Consider the following 12,371-nt stretch of genomic DNA (forward strand, 5'->3'; position numbering starts at 1 on the left):
CCAACCTAACCCGCATAATAATTGGTGCCGTCGTCCTATCCTGTCGATTGGTCCCGGTCGCCGCCCTGCACCATCATATCGATCACGCACAGGGTACGACGAGTTGATGATGTTGCACTACTCCCGCTGCAAAAAGATTCTTATGTGTGAAGTAATAAATAAAATTTATTTGTAAAATTTTTTTATAGATGAGTGTAATTTTTCGCGATAAATCTAATGACAATAATTAATTGATGATTGGCTAGTAGTGTAGGGATTGTAAAATTAATTTTATAAACTGTCTTTATTTAGTACTTCTACAAAATTTATGCTTCGTGTGTGCTACCAAGCAATGCAGCATGCATGGTGGTTGTTGGTGATGGTGGCAGTCTGGCAGATAACAGACGGGTCCCATGCAATCCTAGCAGCAGCGCGCGCGCGGCGCGCCCTATCCATCCACATGCGCCGGGGTACGGGCGGATCGGCCGGGTGCAGCTGTCGCGGCGAGCTCGCAGTAATGGCGGCGATGGCGACCGGCCGGATGGATCGGAGGGGTTCTATCTCGATCCGCCGAGCCGGCCGGGCACGCTACGAAGTTTGCTAAATTCTCGTGATGGTGTGAGCGGTCGATGTTGCATTGGCAAGCATTTGACATGATCTCCAGGAGCTGGTTACATAATGTTTATCCGTAAAATTATCTTATGTGCTTGCCGATCGAGAAGCAAATAGAATAGCATATGAATGTGCTAGGAGGGTCTCGGTGAATGAGAGTCATGCAATTTGGAATTGCAGTGCCCCACACTTTCTTTCAGAGGCACTTGCCAAAGACTGCAACTATATTTTCAATGAATAGAGCTCCTGATATTGCCTTAAAGCACCGCACGTATTAGAGGATCGCCACCCGCGCAGTGGCAGAACCTGCGCACAATTTGAAACCGTGATGTGAAATAAATAAGAAATAAAGAGTGTTAATTGTTGCATTTGTACATGCATGCATGCCATGATGTCAGTTACTCAATTAGTGTTCCGATAATCCATGAAACAAACAGGAATCTATGAACTAATCTGGACTTTAGATTCCTGCTTATTACTTTTTAAACTAAAAAATTGCGGCAATCATATAGAGTGCCATACCATGTCATGGGACCGGAGTATGACCGCGATTACGATTTGCATGACGACTCTACTTAATCTAGGATTGCCACCTTGCATACTAGACTACAGTCTCCCGCCGTACCTGTACTGTATGGCATCAGGGCGACAGGGACTTTTGTCACGGTGAAGACAAGGCGGACTGGCGGAGTGGTTGTGGCACAAGCCAACCGCCCTTCTTTTAAATCGCCGAAACAACCATTGTACTACGTGTGGTCGCCACGGCCACAGATCTTTGGTTCATTTGTTAATTATTACTGCGTTGGACTTGGAGTAAAATTATTCCCAAACAAAGAACACCGTTTTGAGTATTGGATGCCTGGTTGCACTCGAACACGGTATTCAAATTTTCAAGTGCTGTGACATGACCTTGACTGGAGAATGAGCATGCGTGACCGGCCGGCCAGACCCTGCTTTGCTTTCAAGGCCTCGCCAAACTCGGTTGGATTTATTATGCGGGCCCCAGCCCTCCGTTCATTGGATGGGAATCACGATGTGGAGCTCTCGTAGAGAGAAACTCAGTTTTGTAGTACGAGTGACAGCTAGATTTGTTTGTTTATTTTGTTATATCGTGAAACGAGTTACAGGTAGGTTGTTGTCACAAAATGCTCGACGCAATGTAAAAGAGAAAGGAAAATGCTAACGCCATTGCTGACGCTAAGCAGGCACGCTCCGGGAAATATGTATGTATACGGAGCAGAGCTTGGAGGAACCGGGATACGACAGTCGACAACAGCCCTGTTTGGTTTCCGCACGCTACACGCGCCACAAAAGGATCTTATATGCATAAATTATAAAACCAAATTTATTTGCAAAATTTTTTCACAGATGAGTGCATTTTACATGACGAATCTAATGACGGTAACTAATTGATGATTGACTACAGTGATGCTACAGTAACAATCCTCTAATCGTGCGGTCAAGGGTCTCATTAGATTCGTCTCGCGAAATAGCGCTGGAGTTGTGGAGTTAATTTTGTAAACTATCTTTATTTAATATTTTTAATTATTGGATAAAATTTGTGCTACTAGTGCTACAGAGAAAAGTAGTGCCAGACACGCGGTAACTGACCCTCCCACTGGGCGACAACTGATGTATGTACATGTTTTGAGTTTGGCTATGTTTAGTTCAAAAATTTTCTCTCCAAACTTCACTATTCACCTATCACATCAAATCTTTTGTCTCATACATGAAGCATTAAATGTAGGTAAATAAAAAACTAATTGTACAGTTTTGATGTATACGACGAGACGAATCTTTTGAGCCTAGTTAGGTCATGGTAGGACAACAATTACCACAAATAAACGAAAAGTGTTACAGTGTGCTACAGTGTCCGATATAATTTTTTTACTACCATTTTACGAATCTAAACACCGCCTCTATTCTAACAGCTGAGCAGAAACTGTGAAATGGTTAGTTGTACGACTCCACTACTAGTGGTGTCGTAAGCAGCACGCGGGGCACGCTTGTGTGTGACGGTGAACACCGAGCACTCTGTCAGAAAAAAAGAAGAAACAGTTGTGTATCCAGCGTGGCCCTGCCCTGGGCACACATATATCCACGCCACATGGTTGGGCTCCACGTGTGTTAGAAAGTTGTGTGCGTGTCAAGATTTGGATCGCGATTCAAGTGAAGCGAAGCGATGATCCTGCCGGCGGCGAGCCCTCAGGAGCGGGAGGCTTCCGCCGCCTATGTTCCGGATGGAGAAGCTTCGGGATCGAGGGAGGGAAGGAGATTAGGAGGCGCAGGGACGGTGGGCTAGCTCGTCGGCGTGGTGCCCCGCCGACAAGACGAAGCGGAGCGGCGGGGGTTGCTTCTCCCCGCGTCTCCGGCAATCGTCGCCCCGTCGCCCAAGGCGATGCCAATTCCCGGAATCCGGGTGGCTCACCGTGTCCTGTACCATCTCTCTTTGATGCTGAAACCTCTGGATAATCATGAGTAGCGTAGAGGGAGGAGGGCAGGCGCAAGTTTGCGTGTCGTTGGAGAATGGAGCACGAGGCGCCGCCGCGCCGGCAATGGCCGACCGCGCGGAACCAGCGGCTTTACATGCGGCGCCGGAAGGCGAGCACGAGCCGCAGACGGCCGTGGAGCGCTGTCAGGGAGCTCGCCGTCGACGACGACACGAAAGCGATGACGGCCGATGACGAGCAGTGGCATCCAGCATCGCAGAGCAAGGCTCCGTAAAAATCTCACCCCCTCCTCTTGCCTCAAAAAAAAAAAAAAAAAGGGGGCTCCGCTAAAAATGGATCAATGCGGAAGAAGGCTCTCTGATTAGATGCTGCTGTGCCGCGGGAGCACGCGATTAACAAACCGTGCTAGCGCTTCGTGTGTCTGTCTGTTCCGTGTTCGTGTTCGTGTTCGCTGAGCTCTCATCAATCATCATCAGCATTCAGAACTCTGGCCAGTGGCCACCAACGCCCTGCATCAAAATGGAATAAGGAGGCCGGCGACCCGGCGTTGCCGCCCATCGCCCCGTAGCGCCGCCAGCCACTCCAGACGCGGCCGGCAAGGGTTTTCCGTTTCTTTCTTTTTTACTTTTTGGAACGCCCCCATTAACGGCCTGGTGTCCACGGCGACAGAGTTTTCTCTGCTTCCCGCGCTGAAATGTTTTTCCACCCTTTTCAGAGGCTCCGTTCACTCGTTCAGTCTGTTCTGTACTGGGAGGCGCGTTGCGTTATTCATCACCTAATCCTGCAGACGCTCAGGAAACCACAAATTGGCGGGCAATTTTGGATGCCAATTCTGGTCAAATCGTTTTCCCATAGCATCAACCGTGGCGATAGGGTGGTTGGAACTTGGAAGTGCTGAAAACAAAGCAGGATATCTGAAGACAGGAATCAGGAAGTCAAAATTTTCATCCCAGATTTGAATCATTGCCACTCGCATGGCGATGAAGATCTAGGGATGCTCAATAACCTTATCAATGCCAAAGACGATCCATTTTTCTTTCGAGAATGTGCCAAAGACGATACATAATGTGAGGGGGGAAAAGGTAATGATACATACAGGCAATAAATATTTATCCTGGTGTAACTATATAGGCCAAACATCACTGAAATGCCATTTGGCAATTATTATCATACATGCAGGTCTATGTTCATTACACTGAAGCTCGTATTATAATACAACGGTTCAGATCGTACAATACTCGGCAGGGGGCAACCCAGCAATAGATGTTCAAGCAGGCAGCAACCACCAAATGATACCCATCATCAACATAAAGCCCCATGATATGGACATATCCCATACTGTTCTGAATCTACCGGCCTACGTGTTGCTGCTCCCACCTCAGGTCCTCGGAGTACTCCATCATAGCAGCCCTCGGGTCACCTTCAGAAATGGATAAATAGTATGCAGCGGTCCCGTCATCAATATGCAGGCTCCGCCTCACGGACTCGAGAATCCTCCTGCTTCGCCTCTCCGAAGCGGTCATATTTGCTAAGGATTCAGTTTTCTCACTTGGGCGACCCTCATGGTAAAAGACTGCAACCTCCCTCTTCGCATTATGATCCATCTCGACGTAGCAGGTGCTGCCCAGCAGGATTCCTGGGTTACTGATGGGTATCAGAAGCCTCTCCCTTGAGTAGATGCCATGGTCGCTCATCATGTTGTTGAATCGTTTGATATCGGTCACCTGCATGCAGTTCAACTAGCATGAAATTGCAGTCTGATGAAGAATAGAGAAGGAAGCTTACATTTGCCAAGTTCAAATGGAAAGAACTGCCAAACCAATGCAATCAAAGGGTAGTGAGCAGTAATTGAAGCGAGATCATGATGATCGAAAGAGCATAAGTGGCTGATAGAAAAGCACTACTTCCAGATTCATAAGAGCAAGCCATTGCTCTTCTAACTTGATAGATTATAATACAGACAGTTGATAAAACCTTATGGAAGCAGTATATTAGGAGAATCGTTTGCCTTACAAAACACATAACAAATTCTAATAACAGGATGCCAGTCGTGAGCTACTTGCCTTGCTGCACCTGACTTCACTGTTGAGGAATCAGAATTCATACATATTTTTAGGTCTCGGATAAAAATTCTTACCTTCAAAAGTATTTTTTTTTTGTTTCAAGTACCATAATCAAATTCAACAGAAGTGACTGCAATAAATCAACAATTGGTATGTGTCTCACTTGTCAGCTTGACAACATAAAGAGCTGCTGGTCCTGCAAGCTCAATCAATTGAACAATAGAGCAAGTACAAAAACTGGCAGTATTGATTTGGCACTGCCCCATAAATTACAGACAGTGTTAGGGCAGTAAAAAGTTAGGTCAGAAACTCATGACGCTAGCTTCACGCATCGTGACACGGTATAACGGCTACACAAGCTATTCTCTGCGGCTAACCAGCTACTAGTAGTGATGCCAATCCACAGGAAGAAAACTAGAAACCTTTTTAACCCAACAAATGCTAGTTATTTCAAGTAATGACATTACGCTGAGAGACTCAGAAACCATCAACTTCCACACCAACAGTAACTCCAAGCACCCAAAAACCAGAGTGAGCCTGTGACCCTGTCTTCAGCCACAAAGTTTCACCATATTTGATGCTGAATATGATGACAAACCCCTCGCCCCTCTTCCCAATCCAGCTCACCAAAACCCCTAACAATGCCATAGCAAACAGCTCATGCTCCAAGTTAAAAAAATAAAATAGAAAACTCTTCTCCTGCTCCAACTCTATTGCTTCTGTCCTCTCAACATATCATGAATCATGATTATGTGCGTAAGTTTTATCTGCCACACCAAACTCACGGCTGCATCAACAATTCCCAATTGGAGCACCATTAACATTTCTTTAATCATTTCAGCATGAGAAATAATTTACTCTAGACAAGTGCTAAGCTTTACTGGTCTCAAGGCATCAAATGGCAGATACCATACTACATGAATCTAAGCAATTGATTGCTCATGATTTGACGTTTGTTCTTACATACTCTGTCACCTACATATCATCAAAAGCTTGTTCATTTCCTAGTTCAATAACCACTTACGACCGATTGGCAACTAAGTTCCACTATTTCCATGACTCCATATTTGGATGATGAGATTATGAGAAGACACAGCCTCACATAGTCACATCATTGATCTTCCAGTAGTATTCAGACTCTTTAGTCTTTACCCCCATTTACTACTAAGATATTTGTCAGGTTCATTTCGAATTGATGCTGCCATAGAATACTTTCGGGCGATCAAAACCAGATTCCTAAGAGGATGATAGGAGCTTCGACAGGTTCGACAGCATCTCAGATGACAAACAGATTAGTTCAACCACCAAATCGTTGGGAAAGGGAGAACGCGCGATATACAGAACACGTACGCACCTGTACGGAGTACTTGAGAGCGACGCCGGGGATGGTATCCCCGCGCCGGATGGCATGTGACAGCGCGAACCTCCCAAGGGAGGCGGCCCGCCAGAAGGCCTGCGTCGCCGGCTCGCCGACGACGCGTCGCACGCCCCATGGCGCGCAGAAGGCGGCCTCGAGCACGGCGCGGTCGGAGGCCACCGCGTGCCACGCGCGGCAGACGCAGGCGGACCGCGCGAGGTCGATCGGCGGCAGCCGCTGCAGCACGGCGCGAAGCAGGTCCGCCGGGAGGCGGGCATCCATCGCGGCCGCGGCCGGATCGGGCTCGGGGCTCGGCGGATCGGCGGCAGCGGGGGAGGAGTCGGGACCCACGGCTGCGCCGCCTGCTCCGCGCGAGTCCATGCGTAGAGAGGCGAGAGACTCGTGCTGGGGCCTGTGGCTGGCGTTAGGCTGACCACAGCGGAGGGAGCAAGAGCAAATTTGCTCCCTCCTCGTTTTCCACGCCCTCTCTGTCTACAGTGCCAAACAGTGCATCTACAGTGTCAAACAGTGTATTTGCTCCTTCATTTGCTCCCTCCACTGTGGGCCGCGTGGATGGGGTGGGGGAACGGCGGAGCCTCGGAGGCGGCGTCAGCCGGTCAAGGCGTGCGGTGGCGCGGTGGAGGCGGGGGACTTCTCGACGGTGGACCATGTCCATGTGGTGTCGGAGAGCGCTTGCGTGGAGTTAGGTTTGGGCCCGCACTGAGCGGTGGCGATCAATTTAACTGGACTCATTTGCTGCATCCAAATTTCTAATGGGCCAGACCGAGCATTTCATTCCGGTGGGCTTGACTCGGCTCGAACGGCTCAGGGCCGTCTCGCCGTTATCCTCTAGAAGCTTCTACGAGCCGCGGTTCCAACCCGACGAGGGAGGGGAAGAGACGAAGAGTGAAGAGACACGAATCCGGATAGAGCGCCGCCGCCGCCCCCAGCCCCGCCCCGCCCCGTCTGGCGACGAGGACCCCGTTCCGGCGCCGCCACAGCGCCGGACCGAGAGAAAGGCAGGTAGGGAGGAACTGAGGAAACATGACGACGATCCGGCGGTTCTGCTGCGAGGACCTCCTCCGCTTCGCCTCCGTCAACCTCGACCACCTCACCGAGACGGTACGCCGCCGACCCGGCTCTCCCCTCGTTCCTTGAGTCGAGCGCGTTCCCTCTCTGATCTCTCGATATTCGGTCGCCGCAGTTCAACATGTCGTTCTACATGACGTACCTGGCGCGCTGGCCCGACTACTTCCACGCCGCCGTAAGCCCTGGCGGCCGCGTCATGGGTTACAGTATGTCGCTTCTTCCCATTCTTCGTGGTTGTTTGGGCGTCTGGTTGGTTTGTCCTGCCAAATTTGTCTGGCTAGTTGTGTGTTCCTAGTTCTTCTGCATCATTGCTTGTCAAATTAAGGTTAGCTGGACCTGTAGAGTGCAATCCGTGGATGCTAGTTGAATTTTTAGACATGAGTTGTTTAAAGGGACCGGATTATCTTCATCTGCTATGTTTCCACGCAATTAATCATATGTGGATATGCGAATAGTCTGGTTGAGTTGACAAAGTTGTTCTACAAGTAGGCATTGTTTCTGCAAATGCAAATGCACGTGATGATAGTGAGATTTACAATGTTGGTTTCGAAATGTAAGTGGGTGTATGAAACGTCTGTTGAAGTTACAAATAGGATGATTGGACGAGTCACTAGTACACTAGATTTTTGGTAGTTTTAATCTTGAACAGTGAGCGTCAACATTGGAGACTAAATATCCTTCTGAAGTGCTGAATGGAATATTGTTCTGCTTGTTCCATTTCTTTCTTGTTCACCTTTGTTTAGTTTAAGGGAAGTAAGCTAGACATCTTTTGCAGTCATGGGTAAAGTTGAAGGGCAAGGTGAGTCTTGGCATGGACACGTCACGGCAGTGTCTGTTGCCTCAGAATTTCGGAGGCAGAAATTAGCCAAGAAGCTCATGAACTTGCTGGAGGAAATCAGCGATAAAATGTAAGTAGCATGTTTCTGGTTATCCTTTGGATTCAGTCTCTGTGATCTATTTTCTCCTTTATTTGGATATGGTGTCTTAGTACTATTATTGAATCTTAACAATGTCATGGTTGCTGTAATCTTAATTTTGTGTGTTGAGTTCATAGTGCATGATTGTTCTGCTTGACAGATATCTCAGATATTCTTTTTCCATCTTAAGTCTCTAGCAATGTTAAAGAAAACCCTGTCCTTTGAGAGCTTCCCCGGACTCCACGTTTTACCTGTCAAATATTTAATAATGGTTTTATGGTCAACTTTCTAAGATGGTGCTTAAGGGTATTTGACCATATATTTCCTCCCACTAGACACCAGCACGATTACTAAGAATGGGATAACTGAATGGTGACATGTCATCCCTCTTAATGTTGTATTCTGGTCACTTTTCACTCAGATAATAAGTCATAGAAATCAGCAATGCAACCTATATTACTGTTATCAAGTAGTTGTATCATCCTTGTAGTCATCTATATTGTATCACCATCTATTATAACTCAAATTTCATATTCAGGGATAAGGCCTACTTTGTGGATCTCTTTGTAAGGGCATCTAACATGCCAGCTATAAGGATGTATGAAAAGGTATTCCTGTTTACAAATTTCATGATTTATGGCCTACTTCATAAGTTGATATTCCATTTCTGATGCTCGAAACAGAACTTTTAGTTTGTTTATACTAGCAAGTGAAACCAAAAGTTTTGATTAAACAGTATTGTACTGGGTGAACTTATCTAATTATGTCACTTGTTTCAATAGCTTGGTTATGTGGTTTATCGGAGGGTGCTTCGATATTACTCAGGGGAAGAAGATGGCCTTGGTAAGCACTTGCAGATTCAAATGTTAGCATCCATTTTTTTTTTTTTGCTTGCAATGTTGCTGCTCATGCCTGGATGTTTGCTTTTGCTTCAGATATGAGAAAAGCATTATCACAAGATGTCGAGAAGAAGTCCATCATACCACTCAAGAGGCCAATCACACCTGATGAACTTGAATATGATTGATGTTAAAAGTCTGGAAAGTACAGAGTGATGTTTGTTGCTTACCTGAACAACATGGATGGGGAATTTAACAAGCTTTGAAATGGTCTAGTGGCATCATTGAGTAGGGATTACTTGTACTGTTGTGTTTTTCGCACCAGTTAGGCCCCATGGGGTTTTCAAGGTGAATTAAGTGGCATTCAGTGTTTGAATAGCGAGAACCGATAACTGTGATGGAATGGAATCAAACTGCTTTGTTTTGAAGTCACACCAGCCAAACCATTCTTATCCTGTGATGTTACTTGCTGTACGTTGAGCTTATATATAACTTAATTATAGTTGTAACTTTAAAGAGCTGTAGCACGATAAAGTATGACCCAGCAGCGCAATTAGTAGATATTCAGCTTATCCTGGTGATCCTGCGAAAGTGAGCTTGTCAATAAAGTGATACTTGATCGTCATTCTTCGGCCATTTCACGTGATGTGAATAACATACAGATTAAGGTAGTAAACATAAAATTCAGATCTCTTGATTTTCAAGTGACGTGCTGTCTACTGAATGCTGGGTGTTGAAGGCTAGGAGCGTAGGACAAAAAAATTATATGCATTTTGTTAGTGCAGTTTCACACTGTATTAGGAATTTCAGAGCATTAGATGCTTCTGTTACTCGGAAACTCGGACATGCACTTGGCAAGTTGGGTTGCAGGTACAGATTAAAAATTTCAGAGCATTTGATGGTTCTACACTTCTACAAAGTTCTGTATCAAAATTAGCTGCCTTAGGTTTCCAAAAAGAAATGTGTCAGTTAGATGGCCAATCAAAACATGAAAACAACAGATGAGAATGAGATAGGGCAATTTATAGAGATAATATGCTTCCTGAAACTCAATTGACCTCATTTCGCAAAGGATGCTGCATTCTGCACCCTCCAACCAGCATGCATTATTAGTAGCCAAAGCAATCCTCCTACATTATTAAAACTTAACGAGGTATCCCTGAAAGTAGAGTTATTTGTATATGAGGGCATCACGTCCAGGCCCAACACCAATGTAGTGGACTGGAATGCCGACCAGTTCCTCTATCCTCTCCACGTAGCGACGAGCAGTTTCTGGAAGACCGTTATAATCTCGTATTGAGGAAATATCTTCCTCATGAAGATGTTAGACATAGAATTTCAGCTGGCTGGTTGAAATGGCGGCAAGCTTCTGGCATCCTTTGTGACAAGAGGGTGCCACAAAAGCTAAAAGGCAAATTCTATAGGACAGCAATTCGTCCGGCGATGTTATACGGTGCTGAATGTTGGCCTACAAAAAGGCGACATGTGCAGCAACTGAGTGTAGCAGAGATGCGGATGTTGCGGTGGTTTTGCGGGCACACAAGGAGGGATAGAGTCCGGAACGAAGTTATTCGGGATAGGGTCGGGGTGGCACCAATTGAGGAGAAACTTACTCAGCATCGGCTGAGATGGTTTGGACATGTCCAACGAAGGCCTCCTGAGGCGCCGGTGCGTAATGAGGTCCTTGAGCTAGTCGATAATGTAAAGAGGGGTAGAGGTAGACCTAAACTGACGTGGGCTGAGTCGGTTAAGAGAGACCTTAAAGATTGGAACATCTCTAAAGAGATAGCTTTGGATAGGAGCGCTTGGAGACTAGCTATTAATGTGCCTGAACCTTGAACTTATTTCTTTCGGGTTTCATCTCTAGCCTACCCCAACTTGCTTGGGAAAAAAGACTATGTTGTTGTTGTTGTTGTTGAGGAAATATCTTCCTCCCATCCAGGTAGGGCCTCGTATTTGACCTACGCCAGCAGAGATCACAGGAGTTGTTTAGAAAAACACGAATCACATAGTGGCATATTTCTTTGATAAACACGACTCGATAAAACACGACTTTATAAAGTTGCATTGATAAACACGACTCGATAAAACAGGATAACCTGTTTCTTCTGTTTTGTTTATGATGAACTGTTTTTCTCTTACCTTTATTTGCTCCAAAAGATCAAGGTCTGCTGGAAATTATTGGACTGTGTTACCATCATTGGTGTAGTATGAGATACCGAGCTTAATTTCCTTGAGTCCAGTTAACACAACTATTTTTTGAGATTCAAAGATGAGAAGCCATTGATTTGGCAACAGTATTTCAGTGCAACTATGTCAAGCCAGCCACAACGCCTGGGCCGACCTGTTGTGGTCCCGAATTCCATTCCAGATGCACGGAGCAGGTCGCCAGTCTTACCCAAAAGTTCTGTTGGGAAAGGACCAGATCCAACCCTAGTCGTGTATGCTTTTACCTGCACATAAAAAAACTATGTTTAGGACGAAAGGAAAATAAGAAATTTGAAGCAGCTAAGCAACTGAACGTACCACTCTAATGATATCACCGAGACTTCTAGGAGAAATACCAAGCCCAGTGCAAATTCCACCTGCTGAGGGGCTTGAGGATGTAACAAATGGATAGGTACCAAAGTCTATGTCTAACATGGTAGCTTGACCACCTTCAACCAATATTTTCTTCTGAGTAGCACTGGGGTTCTTAAACTAGTCGACATATTCTGTTTAGGTCCATGAACTTCGAAAATGCATTTTTAGGTCAACGATCTATTCAAGTGTGTCACTTGAGGTCCAAAACACCTCTGACCAGCATTGACTGTCTACGTGGACCGCCACGTCGGATCCAACGTGGCCACAAGTGACACACTTGACTGCCTACGTGGACCACCCTGCTGAGCTGCTCGCGAGGGCGCGCACAGGGGCACCTGGATCGGACGTGGCAGTCCACGTAGGCAGTCAACGCTGGTCAGAGGTGTTTTGGACTTCAAATAACACACTTGAATAGATCGTGGACCTAAAAATACATTTTCGAAGTTCATGGACCTAAACAGAACATGCCGACTAGTTTAAGG

The 12,371-nt window shown here is 46.3% G+C and overlaps 2 protein-coding genes and 1 long non-coding RNA gene across 3 annotated transcripts; 1 reads left to right on the plus strand and 2 right to left on the minus strand.

Annotated features, from left to right (window-relative positions):
• Window positions 1-4,134: 4,134 nt before the first annotated feature.
• Window positions 4,135-7,160, minus strand: LOC120693128 (F-box protein At1g55000-like). Its single transcript, XM_039976533.1, has 3 exons — window positions 7,026-7,160; window positions 6,459-6,890; window positions 4,135-4,765 (listed from the first exon to the last, which is right to left on the minus strand). The coding sequence occupies exons 2-3, from the start codon at window positions 6,840-6,842 to the stop codon at window positions 4,391-4,393; spliced, it is 759 nt and encodes a 252-aa protein (XP_039832467.1). The 5' UTR covers window positions 6,843-6,890; window positions 7,026-7,160; the 3' UTR covers window positions 4,135-4,390.
• Window positions 7,161-7,328: 168 nt separating this feature from the next.
• LOC120693130 (N-terminal acetyltransferase B complex catalytic subunit NAA20) lies at window positions 7,329-9,749 on the plus strand. The gene is made up of 6 exons (XM_039976534.1): window positions 7,329-7,583; window positions 7,666-7,756; window positions 8,326-8,458; window positions 9,006-9,075; window positions 9,250-9,310; window positions 9,403-9,749. The coding sequence occupies exons 1-6, from the start codon at window positions 7,506-7,508 to the stop codon at window positions 9,492-9,494; spliced, it is 525 nt and encodes a 174-aa protein (XP_039832468.1). The 5' UTR covers window positions 7,329-7,505; the 3' UTR covers window positions 9,495-9,749.
• Window positions 9,750-11,227: 1,478 nt separating this feature from the next.
• On the minus strand, window positions 11,228-12,099 carry LOC120691860. The gene is made up of 3 exons (XR_005682393.1): window positions 11,833-12,099; window positions 11,449-11,759; window positions 11,228-11,267 (listed from the first exon to the last, which is right to left on the minus strand). It is a non-coding gene; the product is annotated as an uncharacterized LOC120691860 (long non-coding RNA).
• Window positions 12,100-12,371: the final 272 nt, after the last annotated feature.

Source organism: Panicum virgatum, chromosome 9N, assembly GCF_016808335.1.
Source record: "Panicum virgatum strain AP13 chromosome 9N, P.virgatum_v5, whole genome shotgun sequence".
In the NCBI taxonomy this organism is placed as follows: Eukaryota; Viridiplantae; Streptophyta; class Magnoliopsida; order Poales; family Poaceae; genus Panicum; species Panicum virgatum.